At 38.6% G+C, this 22544-nt stretch overlaps 2 protein-coding genes across 5 annotated transcripts in view; one reads left to right on the plus strand and one right to left on the minus strand.

Annotated features, from left to right (window-relative positions):
• LOC115433557 (rho GTPase-activating protein 20-like) overlaps positions 1–3553 on the plus strand; it is a 39885-nt gene extending 36332 nt beyond the window's left edge. For all 4 annotated transcript variants that reach the window (XM_030155034.1, XM_030155043.1, XM_030155051.1 and 1 more), the window contains exon 16: positions 2909–3553. In XM_030155034.1, the coding sequence (XP_030010894.1) occupies positions 2909–3469 (561 nt within the window). In that variant the 3' untranslated portion in view covers positions 3470–3553. The remainder of the gene's footprint in view (positions 1–2908) is intronic.
• Positions 3554–6033: 2480 nt separating this feature from the next.
• On the minus strand, positions 6034–18823 carry LOC115436032 (adrenodoxin). Its single transcript, XM_030158734.1, has 4 exons — positions 18352–18823; positions 14238–14362; positions 10317–10446; positions 6034–8367 (listed from the first exon to the last, which is right to left on the minus strand). Exons 1-4 carry the CDS (start codon positions 18483–18485, stop codon positions 8259–8261), a joined length of 498 nt encoding a protein of 165 aa, XP_030014594.1. The 5' UTR covers positions 18486–18823; the 3' UTR covers positions 6034–8258.
• Positions 18824–22544: the final 3721 nt, after the last annotated feature.

A 22544-nucleotide genomic window follows, 5' to 3' on the forward strand; every position in this document is an offset into this window, starting at 1 on the left:
GAGGGGTAGATGGGGAGAGAGGTAGATAGAGGGAGGGGTAGATGGGGAGAGGTAGAGGGAGGGGTAGATGGGGAGAGAGGTAGAGGGAAGGGTAGATGGGAGAGAGGTAGAGGGAGGGGTAGATAGAGGGAGGGGTAGAGGGAGGGGTAGATGGGGAGAGAGGTAGATAGAGGTAGGGGTAGAGGGAGGGGTAGATGGGAGAGAGGTAGAGGGAGGGGTAGATGGGGAGAGAGGTAGATAGAGGGAGGGGTAGATGGGGAGAGGTAGAGGGAGGGGTAGATGGGGAGAGGTAGAGGGAGGGGTAGATGGGGAGAGAGGTAGAGGGAAGGGTAGTTGGGAGAGAGGTAGATAGAGGAGGGGTAGAGGGAGGGGTAGATGGGGAGAGGTAGATAGAGGGAGGGGTAGTTGGGAGAGAGGTAGAGGGAGGGGTAGATGGGGAGAGAGGGAGAGGTAGAGGGAAGGGTAGATGGGAGAGAGGTAGAGGGAGGGGTAGATGGGGAGAGGTAGAGGGAGGGGTAGATGGGGAGAGAGGTAGATAGAGGGAGGGGTAGATAGAGGGAGGGGTAGTTGGGAGAGAGGTAGAGGGAGGGGTAGATGGGGAGAGAGGTAGATAGAGGGAGGGGTAGATGGGGAGAGGTAGAGGGAGGGGTAGATGGGGAGAGGTAGAGGGAGGGGTAGATGGGGAGAGGTAGAGGGAGGGGTAGATGGGGAGAGAGGTAGAGGGAAGGGTAGGTGGGAGAGAGGTAGATAGAGGAAGGGGTAGAGGGAGGGGTAGATGGGGAGAGGTAGTTGGGAGAGAGGTAGAGGGAGGGGTAGTTGGGAGAGAGGTAGAGGGAGGGGTAGATGGGGAGAGAGGGAGAGGTAGAGGGAAGGGTAGATGGGAGAGAGGTAGAGGGAGGGGTAGATGGGGAGAGGTAGAGGGAGGGGTAGATGGGGAGAGAGGTAGATAGAGGGAGGGGTAGATAGAGGGAGGGGTAGTTGGGAGAGAGGTAGAGGGAGGGGTAGATGGGGAGAGAGGTAGAGGGGTAGAGGGAAGGGTAGATGGGGAGAGAGGTAGAGGGGTAGAGGTAGGGGTAGAGGGAGGGTAGATGGGGAGAGGTAGATAGAGGGAGGGGTAGTTGGGAGAGAGGTAGAGGGAGGGTAGATGGGGAGAGAAGTAGAGGGAGGGGTAGATGGGGAGAGAGGTAGAGGAGGGGTAGATGGGAAGAGGTAGATAGAGGGGGTAGTTGGGGAGAGGTAGAGGGAGGGGTAGATGGGAGAGAAGTAGAGGGGGTAGATGGGAGAGGTAGAGGGAGGGGTGATGGGGAGAGAGGAGATAGAGGAGGGGTAGATGGGAGAGGTAGAGGGAGGGTAGATGGGGAGAGAGGTAGAGGGTAGAGGGAAGGGATGGGGAGAGAGGTAGAGGGGTAGAGGTAGGGTAGAGGGAGGGGTAATGGAGAGAGGTAAGGAAGGGTAGTTGGGAGAGAGGTAGATAGAGGAAGGGAGAGGGAGGGGTAGATGGGGAGAGTAGATAGAGGGAGGGTAGTTGGGAAGAGGTAGAGGAGGGTAGTTGGGAGAGAGGTAGAGGGAGGGGTAGATGGGGAAGAGGGAGAGGTAGGAGGAAGGGTAGATGGGAGAGGTAGAGGGAGGGGTAGGGAGAAGGGAGGGAGGGTAGAGGAGAGAGGTAGAGGAGGGAGGGGTAGAGGAGGGGTAGAGAGAGAGGTAGAGGGAGGGGTAGATGGGGAGAGGTAGAGGAGGGGTAGATGGGGAGAGGTAGAGGAGGGGTAGCTGGGAGAGAGGTAGAGGGAGGGGTAGATGGGGAGAGAGGTAGAGGAAGGGTAGTTGGAGAGAGTAGATAGAGAAGGGGTAGAGGGAGGGGTAGATGGGGAGGGTAGGTTGGGAGAGAGTAGAGGGAGGGTAGTTGGGAGAGAGGTAAGGGGGGTAGATGGGGAGAGAGGGAGAGGTAGAGGGAAGGGTATGGAGAGGTAGAGGAGGGTAGATGGAGAGAGGTAGAGGGGGGTAGATGGGAGAGAGGTAGAGGGAGGGAGGGGTAGAGGGGGGTGAATGAGAGAGGTAGAGGGAGGGGTAGAGGGGAGAGAGGTAGAGGGAAGGGTAGATGGGAGAGAGGTAGAGGGAGGGGTAGATGGGGAGAGGTAGAGGGAGGGGTAGATGGGGAGAGGTAGAGGGAGGGGTAGATGGGGGAGAGGTAGATAGAGGGAGGGGGAGAGGTAGATAGAGGGAGGGGTAGATGGGGAGAGAGGTAGAGGGAAGGGTAGTTGGGAGAGAGGTAGATAGAGGAAGGGGTAGAGGGAGGGGTAGATGGGGAGAGGTAGATAGAGGGAGGGGTAGTTGGGAGAGAGGTAGAGGGAGGGGTAGATGGGGAGAGAGGGAGAGGTAGAGGGAAGGGGAGAGAGGGAGAGGTAGAGGGAAGGGTAGATGGGAGAGAGGTAGAGGGAGGGGTAGATGGGGAGAGAGGGAGAGGTAGAGGGAAGGGGAGAGAGGGAGAGGTAGAGGGAAGGGTAGATGGGAGAGAGGTAGAGGGAGGGTAGATGGGGAGAGAGGTAGATAGAGGTAGGGGTAGAGGGAGGGGTAGATGGGAGAGAAGTAGAGGGAGGGGTAGATGGGGAGAGAGGTAGATAGAGGGAGGGGTAGATGGGAGAGAAGTAGAGGGAAGGGTAGTTGGGAGAGAGGTAGATAGAGGAAGGGGTAGAGGGAGGGGTAGATGGGAGAGAGGTAGAGGGAAGGTTAGAGAGAGAGGGGGTAGGGGGAGATAGAGAGAGGTAAAGGTAGGGGGTAGAGGGAGAGAGAGATGTCTGTCAGTCAGTCAGTCACCACAATGTCATTTGTTCTGCAGTTTCCAGTCGAACATATTCCATCTTTATGAACTGCATCAATGTAAATAAACAGGTGTGTTTTTTTCTATTTACAGGGTGGAACCACTGATAAGCCACTTGCTTTTGGAAAAGTCACTCCAAAACCAGGTGAGAAGGCAGGAGGAAAACGAATCTCCAGCTGTCAAACCAAAGCCCGCCGAGCATCCAAGGATGGAAACGTGGAGCAGAAGCCGTCGTCTCCAGGTCTGTTTTACAAGCAGAGGGGACCCACTCTGTCTCTGTTCAAACGACACAAGTCTCAGGAGGAGGAGTGCATGGTGAGGCTCTATCAGCGCCGGGGTTCGGAGCCGGGGCAGCAGCTGGTGGAACGGGCCTCCAGTCTCCGCAGGGCCAGGCTCCCCAGTGACCCGGGTCTGAAGGTTTCTGAGGTGGATTCTCAGGGCGGGACCACCGAGGGCCGCTTCTGCCTCTCCCCCTACGCAACCAAGGCAGTGAAGGACTACTTCTCCTCTCATTCACACAGTAATCCTCAGAGCAGCCAGCAGGTGGCGCTGGCCCTGGTGGAGGGTCACAGGGAATGGCTGATGAGATGCAGCGAAGTCACTGGTGAGCCAGACTTTGAGCAGCTGCTGTTAGCGGAAGAGTCCTACGTCTAAACGGGACTGGAACTTAAAGCAACAATAAAGGATATTTGTATTTGTAAAGTACATTGTGAAAGAATGAGCCTCATCGCAAGAACATGGTAGAGTTTGGACTAATGGGTTCAACTATATGGACAGAAGTATGTAGACATGTTGAATTCAGGTGTTTCTTTTCCAACAGGGGTCTGGGATATAAAACAATGACAAATGTCATATCGTTTTATATTCATAAATATCATGGCATTGGTTAGTGTGGTTTAAATTGTTGTCTTTGCTTCCAAAATGCCTCAGATGGTTTTTACTTCATTTCTCTCAACATTCATTTTGTTTTTTTACTCATGATTATGCTTTTTAATGTTCTACTTCTAAATTTCTAAAATATTTTTCATTCTCCAACTGTAAATAATTTTCTACCACAACTAACCATCTACTTTCTTCACATCTCACTTAAGAAAAATCTACCATTAAATTTTAAGGAAATATTGATTTTTTTTTTATCTCAAATCTGCATGAACAGGACGTCCTACAGCTGTAGACATGTGTCCCAATACTTCTATCCATATATTTTATAAACATCAATATTTCCTTGAAAGTTTAATGGGAGATTTTTCTTTCCAATGTGAAGAAAGTAGATGGCGAGTTGCGGTCGAAAATTTACAGTCGGAGCACGAAAAATATTAGAAATTTAATAAAGGTAAAAACATTTCAAATCAAAGTCATGAATAAAAAACAAAAAACTAAATCAACATTGACAAAAATTAAGTAAAAACCTTCTGAGGCATTTTGGAAGCAAAGACAACAATTTAAACCAAACTAATCAATGCAATGACATTTATCCCAATATAAAACTATATCATGACATTTGTCATTATTGTTTTGTATCCCAGACCCCCGTTAGAAAGAAACACCTGAATTCAACTTGTCCACATACTTTTGTCCATATAGTGTACTTCCAATTCAACAGACACTTATCAGACATTGCTGCAAATCCATGTGAACTGAGTTAAAAACAATTAGAAAAGTGAAGCTTCCTAATACCCCCACCCTGACACAGCATGTTGGCCCCCCTGCTCACTGATACTCTGCCTCGTCAGGGATCAATTGAAATTAAAGATAATTTTAAACTAGATTTAACTAAGTTACTGTCCTTTTCAGGTAGATCATTGAAGCTCTGACAAATATTATTCTGCCAAAGTCTGAACTTTCAATCTTTTAAAAATAAAAAAAGTCAAAAATGTGTAAAAATAAATGTAAATTTAGCCATTAAAACCATGCACTGCACCTCTCCTAGTGGAAAAGAATCAGGTGAACAGTCTGACAAATGAGATGGACAGACAGAATTCCTGGTATTACTGTATGACTCTGTCCTATGGGTGAGACAGGTAGAAACAATAGAAGCCATCAGTCGATCACCTCCATAAAACTCACATCATTGATTATGTCAGATTTAAAGAGTTTTGGTCCTGAGTGATAACTGAAGACTATTTTCTTATAGACTGTGACAAACATTTCAGAAATGTAATATAAAGCTCCTTTCAATGTCACAATACACAGATGTAACTTTACGTCAAACTACATGGAATTGAAACACTGTTGAATCAAAACACTAAAAATACAAATCAAATAAACTTTACAAATATTGTCATCTGGAAATAAGGTGAAACATATACCCAGTCCACATGATTAAATAGTAATACCAGGAATCTCTGAGGTCAGATTTGAAGATTGTTCACCCGATTTTTTCTAAATTTGACATTTTCTTTGCCACTGGGAGGGGTGCAGAATTTGATTTTTTTAAGACTTAAAGTTGAGCCTGGACTTGAATGAACTACCAAAAATGACATTAACTTAGTTTAAAAATGATTTTTAATTTAAAATTCTAAGTTAATCCCTTCCAGGTTGCATATCAGTGAGCAGAAGTATTTAGTAAGATCCAATTACTTTTCTGCTCGTTTATTATTTAACTGTCAACATTAAATTTCACAACTCAAATGTGCAAATTGGTATGTGGCATCACTGTTTCTTTAAAGCTGCCAATCACGTTCATCGCCAATTTTTCAACAAATCTGTAAAACCCCAGGGGTAGCCTAAATGTCACGAATCTTAGCGTTTCCGTGATTACACACCTGAATCACTCCCCTCACGGTGAACAACTTTTAAGTGTACTCCATCACAGCCAGTCCATTTGGTTCCGTTCCAAACCATTCACTCAGCCCTTTTTAGGATTCCACGCAGCAGCAACAAACACAGAACCAGCTTCCTTACTTCTTGCTGCTGCGTGGAATCCTAAAAAGGGCTGAGTAGTGGTTTGGAACGGAACCAAATGGACTGGCTGTGATGGAGTACACTTAAAAGTTGTTCACTGTGAGAGGAGTGATTCAGGTGCGTAATCACGGAAAAACTAACAGATTTGTGATACTTCAGCTGTCACTGGGGTTTTACAGATTTGATGACAAATTGGTGAAAAAAGTCATAGGCAGCTTTAAGTCACAGATAAACCAGTACTTGAATAATCACAAATTTAATGGGTTAAAGGCATAAAGAAAAATACACACATCTGTATTTTAAAGAACAGTTCGTGCACGAGGCCCGTTAAGTCCGTTTACTATGGTACTTTTAAAAATGTGTTAGAAGACTAAGTCCATTTTTCCTAGTGCTTCTTGCCATTAAAGAAATGTGACTGGAATGTCCTTAAGGCTGGATTTACTCCTACTTTCTAACCTTGCATTTCTTCACTTACTGGATGCATACAAACTGAAAGACCTGTTACCCGACTGACTGACAGGTTTCATATAATCAGTGTGTTTTAAGCTACAACAGGCCAAAGTTAAAATCTGCCAAGTAAAGACTACCTGGTGTTGCCTTGTTTCACTGTCAGAACCAACATGCCCAATATTATACAGTAGAACCCGTCTGCGCTCGAGCTGCAAATCTATCTGGACATATTGCACAAGTGTAGCCTCATCAGTTTAAGGTGTTAAGGCTCAAACATTTACTAAATGTCAACATAACCCTGCACTGGATTCAAACGGTCTAACAGATTTAATACATCTTAGTTTTCTCTTTATTTGGTACGACTTGGCCTGGGGTGTAAATGCAGCCAGGATAGACTCTGTGACTAAGGACCCAACAGCACTTTGCTTTTTACACTGTGGCTAAATGTTAGACTTCGTCTACTCAGACTAGAGGTCGACCGATATGGGGTTTTCTAAGGCCGATGTTTTAAAAATTTGGTCAGCCAATTTTTGAGGCCGATATTTATGGCTTTTTTTTTTTTTTAAAGCACATTGACCGTAAAATACAATTGAAACACTCAGATACTTAAGATTTTTATGCAGCGATATAAATTTAATTATGAATACACCTACACATAGTACTGTTAACATTTACTGAACTTCAAGTGCTGCCTACACAGGTGCCTGATCAAATATCTTACAGCATTTTTACTGCTGATTCAACATCGGCTTTCAAAAAAAACAAACAAAAAAATCAGTATATATCGGTCTACCTCTAATTCAGACCATTTTGGATTATTTATTTCGTCACCGTAATTAGCAGTTTGACGTTCTATAGGTTTAAGTTTATCTGCGTTCTTTATCCTGCTGTTACTGTAGCATGAATTACAGCCAAAACTAAAGAAGATCGTTTCACTGACTACTTTCATAGATGCAAATAATGTTTCACAGCCTTTTCTTTTAAATATTCGGTCACAAACAGCTAAATTAATTCTTGTCTGTATTTTAAAAGGGCAGACATTTCCATCTTTTGTTGCATTCACTTACATTTTAGTTGCATAATTTGTTTATGATTCTTGTTTTCTATTTGTTGCCAACAAATGTGGTTTTCACAAAAGCCTGTATTGGTTCAATTTAATTTCAACTGTTTGTTATTAATGACATTATGTAAATAAGATGAATACATTATTGCATCATGTTTTTCTAGCTTTATATTTTATGCAGCTAAATGCTTAGCTTTGGATACATCTGTACTTGTTTTCTGCTTGTATTCATGTTAATAAGCTGTGCAAATAAACTATAAACGCGAGTACGAAAGTGATCGCTACTTTTTTTGTCAAATAAAACACGAACATTTACAAACCAACAGTTCCACACACCATTAGAAAGGTGATTTGTTTTTTATTACATCAATTGTCACGCTATACATCAGTATATAAGTGTTCTATGTACAATCACAGGATTAAATTATATGGTTACACGAAGGATTTGATTAAAACAACAACAGAAATGGTACACATTTTATCGGCTATAATAAAATATACGGGGGGGGGGGGGGGCTGCTTTAACACGATCTCTAAGGTGCCAAGAACTGTTAGTTTCATTGTGAGACCAATATTTCAGTTTGTGGCTGCACTCAGCTGTACCCGACCTTCACCGACTCAGTGGAAAAAGGCCAAATTCATTCAGAAAAAAAGGGATTTGACTAAATGTAAAAACAGATCCACACTAAAAAAGGGAAAAAAAAAAACAAACACTCATGCACGGGAAACTTTTGTGTCTAGAAATAATTATATTGTGTTCCAGTGTAAATTTATTGCAGCTTTAATAAAAGTGACTTCATAAAGTGAAGGAGCAAACGTCGCTGCTTCTTAAACCGGACAAACAGTACCCCAGGGCAGTGATTACAAACGTGTCCATGTGCAGCTTTGTTTATTTCTATGTGAAGGTGGGAAACAGCTGAGTGGCAGCAGCAGTGACACATGTAAACAGTGGGCCTGTGTGTGGACAGTGTGTATGTGGCACTCTTAGCTCTGTGCAGGCACTACAGCGGCGTCTACAGCCCGTGGTTAAGATGAGCCGTCCTTGCTCTGTCTGATGTCCGCTACGCTCTCAGGGACCCGGGCCACCATGCCCTCCAGGGACTTTGTCAGACAGATCTGGCAACCCAGACGAGACCTGATAGAGAAAAGCACAAGGGAGAAGAGGTTTAAGAGCAAGGACAGGAGAAATAATGACATTTACTCATTTACATTTTCTTGTGTTAAAGCCTTAATCCAAAATACACACTGTGGACAAAAGTATTGGGACATGTCATGGTCCTGTTCATGCTGATGTGAGATAAAAACTATCAATATTTCCTTAAAGTTTAATGGGAGATTTTTCATCCTCAGTGAGATGTGAACAAAGTAGATGGTTAGTTGTTTATATTATTTACAGTCAAAGCGTGAAATTTTTTTTTAGAAATTTGGAGGTAGAATATTTAAAATAGTAATGGATTAAATTTAAAAAAAAAAATGCTGAGAAATGAAGTAAAAACCATCTCTGAGGCATTTAGGAAGCAAAGATAATTTAAACAAAACTAACCAATGGAATGATATTTATCACAATATGAAGAGAGAGACAGAGAAAGAGAGAGAGCGAGAGAGAGTGAGACAGACAGAGATCAAGACAGATAGTGTCATGTCCAATCAACTGAATTTAACACAGGTTTGACTCCAATCAAGTAGTGGAAACATCTGAAGTATGATGAGTGGCAACAGGATGAACCTGAGCTCAGGTTTGAGTCTCATGACCAACACTGAATACTTATGGACATGTTAGTTTCATTTTTTATTTTTAATAAATTTGCGAAAGGTTTAAACTTTTTGCATTTTGTCATTATGAAGTAATGTGTGTAAAATTTGGAGGTAAAAAAATTAATTCAGTTTATTTTGGAATAAGACTATCAAGAAAATGTAACAAAATAAAACACACACACAAAAAAAAAAAACGTAGCACTGAATACTTTCCAGATGCACTGTACACATCCTGGGTCATTAACTTGAGTAATTAATCTTATATTTGCATAGAAATTTTGCTGAAAAAATGTGAAATGTATCGTCATGTTTTGGTCTACATTACAAACGTAATGTTCACCACAGTTAATGAATCAAATAGGGATGTAACGATATGAGAATTTCGCATCACAGTTATTGTGACCAAAATTATCACTGTTATCATTATTATTATTGCGGTATTATTGAAAATGTGTGTTTACTATACCCATGTTTGGTATCTTTTTTTTTTTAATTTTCAGCAGAACTTCATCTATCTCATCTGCCTCTTATTTTTTTCACTTTAACCTACTATGTCAACACGAAAGGCCAGAAAACACTAAAAAAATATATAAAATCCGATTTGAAAAATGTATATAATTTATTGCATAAATAACACAAAGATGCTTAACGAACCTTTTCGAAGACTTTAAAAGTGAATATTGGTTCCAAACATTAGGAATATAAAATTAAAATTGTAATAAATTAAAACTATACTCAAATATTTGACATAAAAGCAGATCTTTACATAGGGTTTTTTTACCCTAAAAGTGCAGTAATCCAACATGGTTATCATGATTATTAGAATTTAAACGGTAATACTAACCACCTGCAATTTTACCGCGGTTTATCATTATACCGGTAATCGTTACATCCCGAGAATCAAATCAGTTTGATTAACAAAAAACTGATTAACCAAAACAAATGGTAATGTAGGGTTTTAAAATTCTATAACGTTAACGCGTGTTAATGATTTGATCTTAACTGAAATTTGAATCACAAACAAAAAACAACCAACACACAGACTGTCGCACAGATCCAAACAGAGCTGTGGTTTAGTCCAGGGGTCAGCAACCCTGGTCCTAGAGAGCCACGATCCTGCATGTTTTAGATGTATCCCTCTTCCAACACACCTGATTCAAATGATAAGCCTATCATCAAGCTCAGCAGAAGCCTGATAACAACCATCAGGTGTGCTGGAAGAGGGAAACATCTAAACCACGCAGGATCGTGGCTCTCCAGGACCAGGGTTGCTGACCCCTGGTTTAGTGGGCAGACAGCTGTCAGGTTTGGTTGTGGATGGTCTCTTACGTGTCAGTCAGGCCGTATGCTAAGTCTAGCATGTCCATCTCCTCATCTGTGACCGGACCCAGATTCTTGTAGACGTCCTCATCAAAGATCAGATGACATGTGGAGCACGCCAGTGTTCCTTCACACGCCCCTTCGAACACACAAACCCACAGCCTTATCACAATAGGTCAGGAAATAGAGCAATACACTCATCTGACACAAACCTCATACCCTGATATTAATGTCATAACTGCACATATCCCAAATAGCAAACATTCAATAAAATCTGAAAAATAATTTATTTACAGTGACCCCATGGAAAGGCCTGTTTCTTTTAAAATGTTAAAGTTTGAAGTGCATATTAACAAGTGGTGCCAGACACAACAAACCCCACCACTCACACGTATTGTAGCTTATTTTGGCATCAATCCAGCTGATGTCATCACGTCTACGCTTGTGCTGATGTCAGTATATGAATTCCTTGTATATATGTGGCAAGTTTGAAGCAAATTGAAACTCAATTGATGTTTTTATAATTGTGAAATTTCACTCAATTTAAGTAAAAGGGGGAAAAAAGTAATTCAAAAATTCATAAAACATTTGAACTTTGACCTACTTTTCCCAAAATGTAATCACATCTATTCTGGGTCACTGGTATTCCATCAACCCAATTTGGTGTGATTCAACCAATAGGTTTGCTGCTAAAGTGTAAACAAACAAAGACATCCAACCAAACACAATACCCCTCGCCTCCCCTTTGTGTGCCAATATGCAAGACGACAGCCAAGGTTAATTTCCATCTTCAGTCCCTCAAATAACACAAAGCACATTAAGTGCACACCTGAAATGTGAATATGGTACAAAAACAAAAAATAAACCCAAACATAAAATACTCTTTAGTCGCAAGAACTGTTTGAGTTTCTGCAGCAAACAAAAAATAATACAGGCTTAAATGAATATTTATATTTGTTTTTTTAATTATTAGGGTATTTATTTATTTATTAAGGTCTTATATTTTTATGCTTGTGCATGTACGGTCGCATAAAAATTATTAGACCATCAAAAGTCATCAAAAACGATTGTTATGCCATTAAGTACTAACTCCTGTGTGTATCATGTGACTAAAACAGACAGAAAAGAAAACATGGAATGCCTAAAAGCACTGTTTTTGGCAGTACAATGCCATAGATACTGATGGAAGAACTGAAGTGATTTTGGTTATTATCAAGAAAACATGGAAAACAGATAGGTATCAGCTCTGAAATTAAACTACTATGAGCTGTTTTTGTTGTTCTCATTATATTTGTCCAAACAAATGTACCGTTAGTTGTACCAGGCATTAAAATGAACAAGAAATTGAAGAAAACAAGGGTGGTCTAATAATTTTTTCTGCTGACTGTATGTACCTGTGTGTTGATGTATTTATTGTATTTTAATGCTTCAGGTTTTTTTATGTTCTGCCCTTGTCCAAGACAAATTTCTCCCATGGGAGACGAGTAAAGAATCCTTGAACCTCGTTAAGTCATTGTAACACTCCCTGTGTCTGTGTCATGAGGAAGAACACAAGGTAATGAGTGTACTTCAACTGTAACAACTAACTTTATTTCACACATAACTAGGAATAAAATATAAATATAAAAGGTGAACAAAAGGCAAAAAGAAATCACAAATTTAAATGGAACACTCAGAACATTGAAGGCAGTAAGTTAACCAACAACAATAAAAAAGAAAGTCACAAAATGTACAACTATTTCATTGTGGCTCTTTAACAACACTTTATCTCTGAATGGAGTAGGAAGATGCTGAGTTTACTTGGTGACTTGCCAAATCAGCTGAAGTATACAGTCCATAAACAAAAAAAATAAAAAGGTGATCTGTTAAATTACTAAAAAAGAGAACAAATTATAACATGCCATCAATGACTTACCTATTATTGTTGTACTCCTGTTCACTGTTACTGTATCTCTAAAGTTAAATAAGGTTTTTATACTTCTTAAATTTTGTGATGTTTTCACACTAATATTTTGTTCTATTCTATTTCACAACATGAAATGCACATCTTTAAGATTTGTTCAAGCAAAATCTCACTCTATAGTCCTGGTCCTGGAGAGGATAGTGATCCTGCAGGTTTTAGCTGTTTCCCTCTTCCAGCACACCTGACGGTCGTTCTCAGCCTTCTGCAGAGCTTGATGGGCTTATTTGAATCAGGTGTGTCAGAACAGGGGCAGGCTCCATCTAAAACATGGAGGACCAGGTTCTCCAGGACCTGGGCTCTATAGTCATAACCACCCTCTGTCTGTGAATATTTTCTGCATGTTACATGGAACTCTTTTATTTCTTGCTTTATATAATATCTGTACAGTTTTAAATTCTACCAGATCCCTTAATTTGAGTGTATGTAAGAGGAACAATGGTTTATTGGTATGCTCCAGATATGTTGTATTGTTTATTATCTCTTGAAGTGTGCATAATGGTTGTAGGTTGGTTTTGTAAGTATTTCCCCATACTTCTACGCATTAATTTAAACAGGGGAACACAAGTGAGTAATAAAGAGTCATCCAGTAACTGTCTGGCTCCTCCTTTCATTCATATACTCTGATACTTTTCAGGTCACGTAATGTATGTAGGGTTTCCAGGAGATCTTATGGTCCAACATCACACCAAGGAATTTGTTTTATACACTCTCTCTATATTAACTTTATCACTACATTTATCTGTGTCTTAATTTTTCAATTTCCAAACAGCATACATTTTGATTTGGGCAAATTAAATAATTTATTTGAATCAAACCATAATTTATTCATTTCTGTTGCAACTGCTTTGAGAAAAATGTTTGCATCATCTGCAAACAAAACTAACTTTAATTTTTTTCACACCTTACAAATGTCATTTATATTTAAATTAAACAGTTTGGGACCCAACAGGTAATGTTGAATTCTGCTCATTTCATACTAACACACCTGTACAAACTCTTTCCTATTACTTACATAGTTAATCCAGTTCAGAACAGTCCCTCTGATGCCATACTTTTCCAGTTTTTCCTGTAATGTGTAACGATCAATGGTGTCATTACACATTACTGGAAAAACTGGACGATGTGAGGATCACCGCTGTCCGCCTTCGCCCTAAACGTAGCTGGGATAAGCTCCGCCCCCCTCATGATTTATTCAGAAGCTGAATGAATAAACAATAGTGTGGAAGGCTTTTTTCAAATCTATCTATCTATCTATCTATCTATCTATCTATCTATCTATAAATCGTCTTACTGTGTTTTCAAATCGTAGACATATTTGCCTCATTTATTGGCAGGAAGCTATTTTATTTCATGCCCAGTTATAAAAGTACATCTATTTTGTATTGACCATCAGGGCTGCCAAATGTGACAGTCACCACCCATAATTCCATGGGTTCTTGAAGAATAGCAGTAATAGAATTTCTCTGAGACCTCTGTCAAACTCATGTGTCATCATTTATAGTATTTTAAGACAGAATGAATTACTTTTGCAATAACACCACAGTACGGTTTATGAACAGATGGGAAAGATGGATTAGGTATGTCACACCAGTTCGACCATCGTTTATCGAAGGCCACGTCTTATGTCCATTTCACCTCTTTTTCCTTTTTAACCCTTTTGTATCAATGTTTTGCTTTTTTTCTTTTAATTTCTTAATATCACAAATGTGAACCTCAGCATTCCTGTTCTACTGAGTTTAGTTCTTAATTTTGTATTGCAGAAATCAGATCTTTTGTATTGCTGAGGGAGGACCAATCATCCTTATCTGTAATGTCTGAGGAGTCACGAACGTATCACTGTGTGATTCAATTGTAATTTTCAGATGAATGGATGAGAATGGTGAATTGTTATGTGAATAAACATGTGAACCATGGAAAATCCTAATAAAAAGAGAATTTAAAAAAAAAGTGTGTGTGTGAGATCTTACCAAAACCATCGAAGTCAAGGTCTTCATTGATGACGATGTCGAGCAGCGAGTCTCCGGGCGAGCCCTTCACTGTGATCTTCTCTCCATCTCTGTTAATGAAGTGAACTGTCACCTTGTTGTCTGACCTGAATCACAGAGGGAGAGCACAGCTACAGTTATACAGAATATCACTGGAAAGAAGAAGATAACACATTTAATATCATCATCATCGCCTTTCACCCCTGGCCACGCGCAAGTAAATTCCATCTCGGGTACATTTCATATAAAAACAACTAAATGTGTTGATGGGGGCACTACACTCGTCCACTGACCGTTTCTGTTCAGAATGAAGTAAAAGGATCAACATTCTTCGTCTGCTTAACCCTCTAGGTCAAGTGACTATTTGACTGCAGTGACTGTTGAACAAACACACCAATTTTCTTAGTTTTATACAACATTCACAAGCTGGGTATGCTGGGATTTAATCCTGAAGTTTAACATTTTATCTCAGATGTGTGAGGTTTTACAACCGTAGAACTGTGTCTGTTATCAAATCAGAGCTCAAAGAACAGTGGGTCTCTATGTCACAGTAAAAACTGGCGTTAGATTTCCTTCTTGATCACACTAAAGTGATGAAAATAACTATGGTTAGGTATGAATTTTAATGGAAAATATTTAATAGCTTATTCAGTTCAGTTTTTTTTTCCCAAATATGCAACAAAACAAAAGTAATTCTACTTAGTCCTTAGAAGTAAAACAGAAGACATGAAAAAGAACATATACATGAAAAAAATGATTAAATGTAGATGTAAATGTCACAGCTCAACACTATTCAAATGCTTTATACATCCTGATGAACGGAACTTTGTTTGCATAAATATTTCTACAAATCTTGTTGAATTCGATCCCCATCAGTCTTTGCATTGCAGTGGCTGTTTTCCCCGGACAGTGACCATACAAAACACATTAATACTCATTACCATGCACCAACACATTATACTGTACTTCACTACTGACACTCAATTTCAGAAAAGATACCTCTCTACTTGTTTGTGTGACAAAGCGAGGTTAAACATAATTTCTCAAAGTGAGCTGATGTGTTCTTATTTATCATTTATCAAGAAGAGTTATGACAAGGTTGAAACTTTGAGTATCATTATTGTGACGTTATTGTGAAAAAAATATTTAGGAATAAATGTCTACCTTTCATACAGTGTCTTGTGTTGAATTTTTTGGAAAAATTGTGTAATTTCAGAATATAACATCAAAAAATGTGTATCACTTGTCCTTGTGTGACTTTTTGCATGATGTTTGCTGAAACGTGGGCAAAAATCACCCTTTTTCAGTGACAAATAATTTGAAAACCCCTATTAATTCTGTTGCAAATTTTCATTGAACTTACTTTTAACCTTAGAAGAAGAGCTTATGGTATGCCCTTTTGAATGAGGATCAGTTTCAGTGATTTCAGTTAGTCAATGACATATCAGCCAGTTCCTCAGAAGACGTCCAGTGACAATTTTGTTTGGGTTTTTTGCTTCTAGGTAAGAATCTGGCTTATAATTCTTTATGTAGAGTTGATATTATCATAAATCTGTATGTATTATACACTGTTCTCTTTCTTTTTCTGTTATGAATAAAGCATTACCCAACAATTAAGTATATTCTAGTATTAGATAAGTAAAAGTCATTACTTTTACTAACCCTACCCCCATCAGTTTTTAGTTTGTGAAAAAAATACATACCATTGTAAAAAAAAACCCCCAAAAAAAACAAAAAAACAAAAAAAACAAAAACCTTGCATTCACTCAATTTTCAATATCTAGCCTCCAAAATGTAATCAATTATGCCCACCTACATGGGCTACAATTAGTTTATATTATTTAGGCCCATTTACTTTCCTAAAGTGAGATCAAGTTTTTTTTACAACCAAATTTTGATATTCATTTTTGAAACTGCCGACCAATTTGTTAGATTTGGACTTGCTCTGTCAATGATGAAGCCAATTTAACCAGTCAGAATCACTTTAGGAAGGCTTCTATATATCAATTTATAGTTAAACTAATAAAACAACTCTTACACATGTTATGGAGTAATGCCTAATTGATATATATTTTTTAAAATTTCAGACTGACTGAATAGGGCTAAGATGCCAAGACGAAAGCCATCCAGGGGTGGAGGAAGGCCTCCTGGGGAGTATTCAAAGCTCACAGATGAAGAGAAGAAAGCATATTGTGTTTGATTTTTGACAGAAATTAAATGGTTAAATCAAGTAGAGCATAGGCCAAATTTCATGTTTTTTTTTTTTTGTTTCAACCTTGTGTCAATAAAGGCTCAGTGATTTGTACACCACAAAAGATTTTGCATAAATGATTTCAGATTCCTGAGAAAATTTGACCCTAAACTGATATATTTACAGTCCATAACCAAGAACTTGAATTTTTGCCCTTAATGTCACTACAGTGGAACTCAAACCTTGAACCTTGTCTTACGAAGTTATTCATCTTACAAATCTACAGAACTGTGATAATCAATCTTGACAACTGTGTAGTGAGAAGAACCTGTAAGTATTTTTTTTTTATCACAGCTGTTTCCAATTCATTTAAATGACTAAGTATTAAATATTCAAGTACAGGTTATTCTGAATCTATAGTTGCCCTTTAATGCACCATCTAATGCCCTGTAGTAATGAACCACTGTGCAAACTTAACAATTGAAAATATACACAAAGAATCCTGTGTAAATCTAAAGGCTCCTGCAAACACCGATCCTATATAATGAGCTTATGAAAAGCCATCACTTATCAGAGACCCTCCTGCTTTCATGTGAACTGCATAACCTTTACAAACAAAAACATGCAGCTGGCTGAACTGTTTTTGAATGACAGCTTTGACAGGGTAAAGGCTAACCTGCCCAGCTGACGTCACAGTGTCAACCAGTTTAAGGTCAGTCGGTCTCACCAAACCTTCAACCTGAGTGACAACTACACTGTTATGCAATCCAACAAGCTGTTCGGCCATGGGAAGCCTGGCCTTGATGAGATCCTTGCACCCTAACAGAAAGATGGATCACTAGCCTTGTGAACATGTGAAGGCTTACATTTTAGCAACATGCTCCCCTTAAGATACAAAAAAAAAAAAAAAAAACACACTTCTGAGTCTAATCCAAGTTTCTTCATTCACTTCAATCAAATCTGAGTCACAAGTCTAAACAAAACTAAGCAATTCATTATTGTAGGATATGTTTAGAGCTGCCACAATCACTCGAGTTATTAACTGCCAACTATTTTGATAATCTCCATAAATAAGTGGAAAATTTCTCTGTCCCTGATTGCCAGTGGTTCTGTTTTTAATCTTCTAAATGAATAATCTGAGTAACCTTAGGTTGAAGACCAAATAAGACATTAGAGATCACACGACAAATACAGAGCAAAGAGCAGAATATGTCAAAAATCAAAACAATTATAGTAACATGTCTGTTCAACATTACAACAGCTGACAATGTACACAAACCAACACATAATGTCCATGCTCTAGTTGCTGTCAGTTATTCTATTACAGAATTAGACACAAACACACTTACTAGTTCACTTAAGAATAATGTGGCCTTTGAGTTCAGTCATTAAAAATGTTAACCCTATTATAACCATGTTTATAATTCAATCAAAATTGTTCTAAATGTAGCAATAATTACTTGCACATCAATATAATCTCTCACAGTATTTAAGACAAACAGTTCTTCCTTCTTGCATCAATGGGGCTTAAAACTGGAAGGAATATGTTAAGTTTGTGCATTTCAGTGCACTCTGGCCCCGGTGTGTGATATGAAGTCATAATTAATTACTTGTTTTCTGCATTATGTTTGAACTAAAGAGGACTTTTTAAAATTATTTTTTATTTAAATTTTCTGTTAAGAAATAAAGAAAAGATTTATATAGGCCACTGCAATTACAAAGAATAGAGAATATATAACATGTTTCAGGTGCACAATTAGTTACTTTTCATAAGCAGGGGTTAATTAGTCCATTTCATCAGGTGTGTGCATTTGTAAGAGTGTTAAGAAGAACTAACTCAAGCCCGTGCTATGTCCACAATTACTCATATATTTTGTATAATATCCTGTCGGTGCAGTCACTCACCTCAGAGGCTGTGTGCTGGTTGTAAAACTCTTCAGACTTGTATGCCGGGCACCAAAGGTTACTGCAGCCGTCTTCCGTGTGTACTCACATATCCGGACATGAGCCAGTCTTCTTAATGCTGTTACCAAAGCCATTTGTAGTAGAGATCGGACACTGGAAGGCTGGCTGATAATTACTGAAATCGGACACACCTGGAGAGGTCTTTGCTCCTCAGCGTGAACAAACTGTTTGGCTAGGCTAACCGAGCTAGCAAGCTAGCTGGTGTGTTTTTTAGCTGCGGAAAGTCACTCTGTCACTGTCACGTTCATTGCGTAACGTACAACTGGTGTCAACTTGTCCGACAAAACAAAACAATCACTCGACTCACTGTGCAAAACGGCTAAAAAGTATGCAGATGGTATCAACTCCGCCGTGTCCGTACTTGGGAAGTTGAGCAGTCAAACAGCGAAAACTAGCACTGTTACCTAAAGAAATGAAGTTCGTGTATAAGGATTCAGGGATTAGGCTTCCGGACGACCTTTCAAAATAAAAGCTCCAACAAATTTAACTCAGAATTTTGTCCATTATTAAGTTCTTATTTATAGTATATGATTTAGAGGCTCACATTTAAGTAACTGTTGGGTGAAGTTATATAGTTATTACCGTTCGGGAGACACTGAAGTTCGTAGTTGATGTAGATATTATTTAATCTTGAAGGCTAACCTAGTCCACTTCCTGTAGTTTGTTGAGAACTTCCGCCAACTTGACGCAGGAAGAACAAATTATGTTACGTGCCTGAGCACGTGCAGGTATGGGTTTGCCAATGGGATGAGAGGATGAATGAGCGTAAGAGTTGCTCAATAAAGGTCACTCGGGGCCTATTTACAGATATTCTACCCACACTTTCACTGCCGATAAAGCTGTGGGAGGAAAATACAAACAGACGTCAGACACAGATCATGTTTTTTACAGGTGGGATGTAAAATAATGGAGTGAGCCGCTGTCAAACCAGAAAACAAAAACAGACTAGTATCAGGCTACAATGGAAGTTTCTTTTTTTCCCCCTCCTCCTGTTTTTGTTCTGAGATGTACCAGAATATTTTAACCTCTTCAGACCCGGCAATGCATTTTGTCTTCTGTAAGCTCCACAGCTTTACCATAAAAGTAAAATAAATAACTAAATAAAAAATAAAATGCTTTCCACTGCACAGGACTTTCCATTAAAAACAAACAAACAAACAAACAAATAAATAAATAAAAAGACAGAAAGAAAGAAAAATCTATTTGAAAAAACTGTTGCATTGCGTTGCTAGTCAAGACAATTATTTAATGTAAAAAAAAAAACAAAAAAAAGTCAAAACTCTCACTTTCCTGATTAATATTAAAATATGTTTCAAGATGGTGCTTTCATGTTAGAACAAAATATTTTAATGTTATAGCAAGATATGCTCACTATGTAACTATATAATGCATTTTCAGGTTCTAGCAAAAAAATATTTGTTAAAAAAAATAATTTCACATTACACTAAAATATTTTCATACTATAAATTTTCTGTTCTAACACCACAAGATATTTCAACTAATAACAACATATTTGGATGTTACAACACAATATTTCTTTCATTTTTTTAGTGAATCCGTATATGTTTAAAAACTGTCAGGAAGTAAGAGTGGTGTGAATAGCACAATATTTACCTCTGACATGTAATGAAGAAGAAATATACAGGAGCATAAATGGAAATACTTACATGCAAGCAAGCATAAGTAACTCATATCTCTGCTTCTGCTTCTTTTAATCTTAAATTGCATGGATGGAGATTTCTTGAGTAATGCGTTATGTATGCTGTGTAAACACCAGGTGGAGCCAGAGGTAGAAGATGCTGCTTTACCCACTGATGTAACCTACCAGAATGAATACAAAGTACTTTAAGTGACAATCTTGACTCTAGATTACCATAGTATTAAGAGGTACAGAAGTTACACAAACCCCTCCACATACAGCCTCTTCATAATCATTGTGACATTTCATTCATTCACATGTTATGATCTTTACTCTCTTCCCGCATTCACAAATATTGATAGAGCTGCTCTCAATTAAACCAAGTGACCTAAACTTATGCAACCTAGCAAACAGGATGTGTATTAACACACAGATCAGCAGGTTATCTCACTATGAACTGACGTTTATTAGGACAATATCAAACTGGTTGTTATAGTAACACTGTGTTCAGACCTTTATCAGGCAGCTAACATGAGGGCAAAGTGCAGCAAATTTAAGCAATAACCATCTATGAGAGCTGAAGATTAATCAGAAATCTCTTTGAAAATTGATAACGTTACAGTTTATGACCTGACAGTGAAGTATTTATTAGTGGCATTTCTGTCGGGGGTGTTCGGTGTTCATCATTGCTGTCTCAGGTGAGCAACACACTGTTTCCACACTGTATCACAGCGCTGTACTATTATAGTATCATAGTATTACAACACTATTATAATTATACAAGACAACAGAGGAAACGAGCAGAAAACGTCAGCTCTCTAGTGTCAGTATATGTTTATTTTGGTGATTACAGGATGTTGAAGCTGCTGCTGCTACTCCTGATGCTGTCAGGTAAGAAGACCTCAATGGATTCTTGATTCTTTTATCACAGAAAAATGTTCATCAGACACTTAATTAATGGATTTAATAATGTTTTTTAAAATAATTCAATTCATGTGACATGTTACATAAGACATAAACTTACTTAGGATGTTATTCCTGTTTTATTTACATCACACAAACAGCATTTAAATACTGGTATAATCCACTGTCACGATCAGAATATCTAAAATACAATATAAACTCTTACTTTGGTGGAACTCATGATATTATAGTTATATAAGACAACTGATGTGACAAAAAAAAAAATCTGTCAATCAAGACCATATGAACCATAATTAGTGTTTTTATTTTCCATGTATTACTATCTTAACATGGGATGTTCGTTTTAATAATGCGATTACAATGAAATCTTGTATAAATGAATTTTATAGTCGTTACTGTCATCTGAATATTCTGCACATTTTGACACTGGACTCATTTGTGTGTGAGTGTGTGTTGTTTTTTACTTGATTGTTTTATAATTGATGTGTGTATTTTACTTGAGCACCTTACAGAACATAAAACCAAATTTCTTTGCACTGTACAATGGTATTTTGCAATGACAATAAAGCTTATTCTATTCTATTCTATTCTATTCTATTCTATTCTATTCTATTCTGTCATATGTTGTACAGGGGTTGGACAAAATAATGGAAACACCTAACATTGTGGCATCATAGAAGGTGTTTCCATTATTTTGTCCAACCCCTGTATTTCTTTATCTGTAGTACAGAGTTTTTTGTTATATTTTTGTAGTAATTGGCAGTATTTGTATATTTAATATTTTATCTCTGTAGTATTTGCATATTACATATATTTTGCTGTATTTGGTGTGATATTTTTATAGAGTCTTTTTTGCACTTTAGGGAATTGGCTGCTATTCTATTTGATTCGATTCGATTCAATCTAAATTTGGGACTGTTAGGAAGATAACTGTGTAAAGGCAGCATAATTACAGCTGATTTATTTATAATCAGACTACATATAATAACAAGGTTTTACTACAAATATTTATTTAAAAAAACACATATTATACAGTTTATACTTCACGAGTCCACATGTTTTTCTTGTCATAAATCATCGTGACATTGTGGTTCGTTATCTTGGCCCCAAAGGTTTTGACTGTTATGACCTCTGTGCTGGCTGATAGGAAACGTCAACTACAGTGTGACAAAGAAGCCTACATATATTTGTGTCAGTTGTTAATAATATTTAATGTAAAGGCCTCTGTCTATGCTGTGAATGTATATGAATATGTGTCCAGTTTGATATAGATATACAATACCCTTCGCAGGCCTACAGGCTCTTCCAATCTCAGCTCCTGGAAGGCTGGTTCAGGATGGTGCTGAACGCCCAATCCCAATCCCTGACAACTTCAGACAAGGTACGGAGCCGTCCAGGAGGTTCATAGTGGACCTCAACACCGGCCTGGTCCAGGAACACATCAGCGAGATGGAGAGGAGAACAGGTGAGTCCACACACAGACCTTTCAATATGGAGTCAATATTAATATGTCATGGTTTATTGTATTATTTTGCTCTGTTTCTTTCTTGTTTAATTGTATGAAATGGCT

The sequence above is a fragment of the Sphaeramia orbicularis genome, chromosome 2 (assembly GCF_902148855.1).
Source record: "Sphaeramia orbicularis chromosome 2, fSphaOr1.1, whole genome shotgun sequence".
NCBI classification, from domain to species: Eukaryota; Metazoa; Chordata; class Actinopteri; order Kurtiformes; family Apogonidae; genus Sphaeramia; species Sphaeramia orbicularis.

What these genes read in the sequence shown, in the direction of transcription:
- LOC115436032 (XM_030158734.1), bottom strand. Translation starts at nt 18,485, where the DNA reads ATGGCTTTGGTAACAGCATTAAGAAGACTGGCTCATGTCCGGATATGT. An exon ending in CCTTGACTTCGATGGTTTTG is followed by an intron (nt 10,447 to 14,237) that starts GTAAGATCTCAC and finishes GTGTGTTCGAAG; the next exon opens with GGGCGTGTGAAGGAACACTG. An exon ending in GCATACGGCCTGACTGACAC is followed by an intron (nt 8,368 to 10,316) that starts GTAAGAGACCAT and finishes TTTCTCTATCAG; the next exon opens with GTCTCGTCTGGGTTGCCAGA.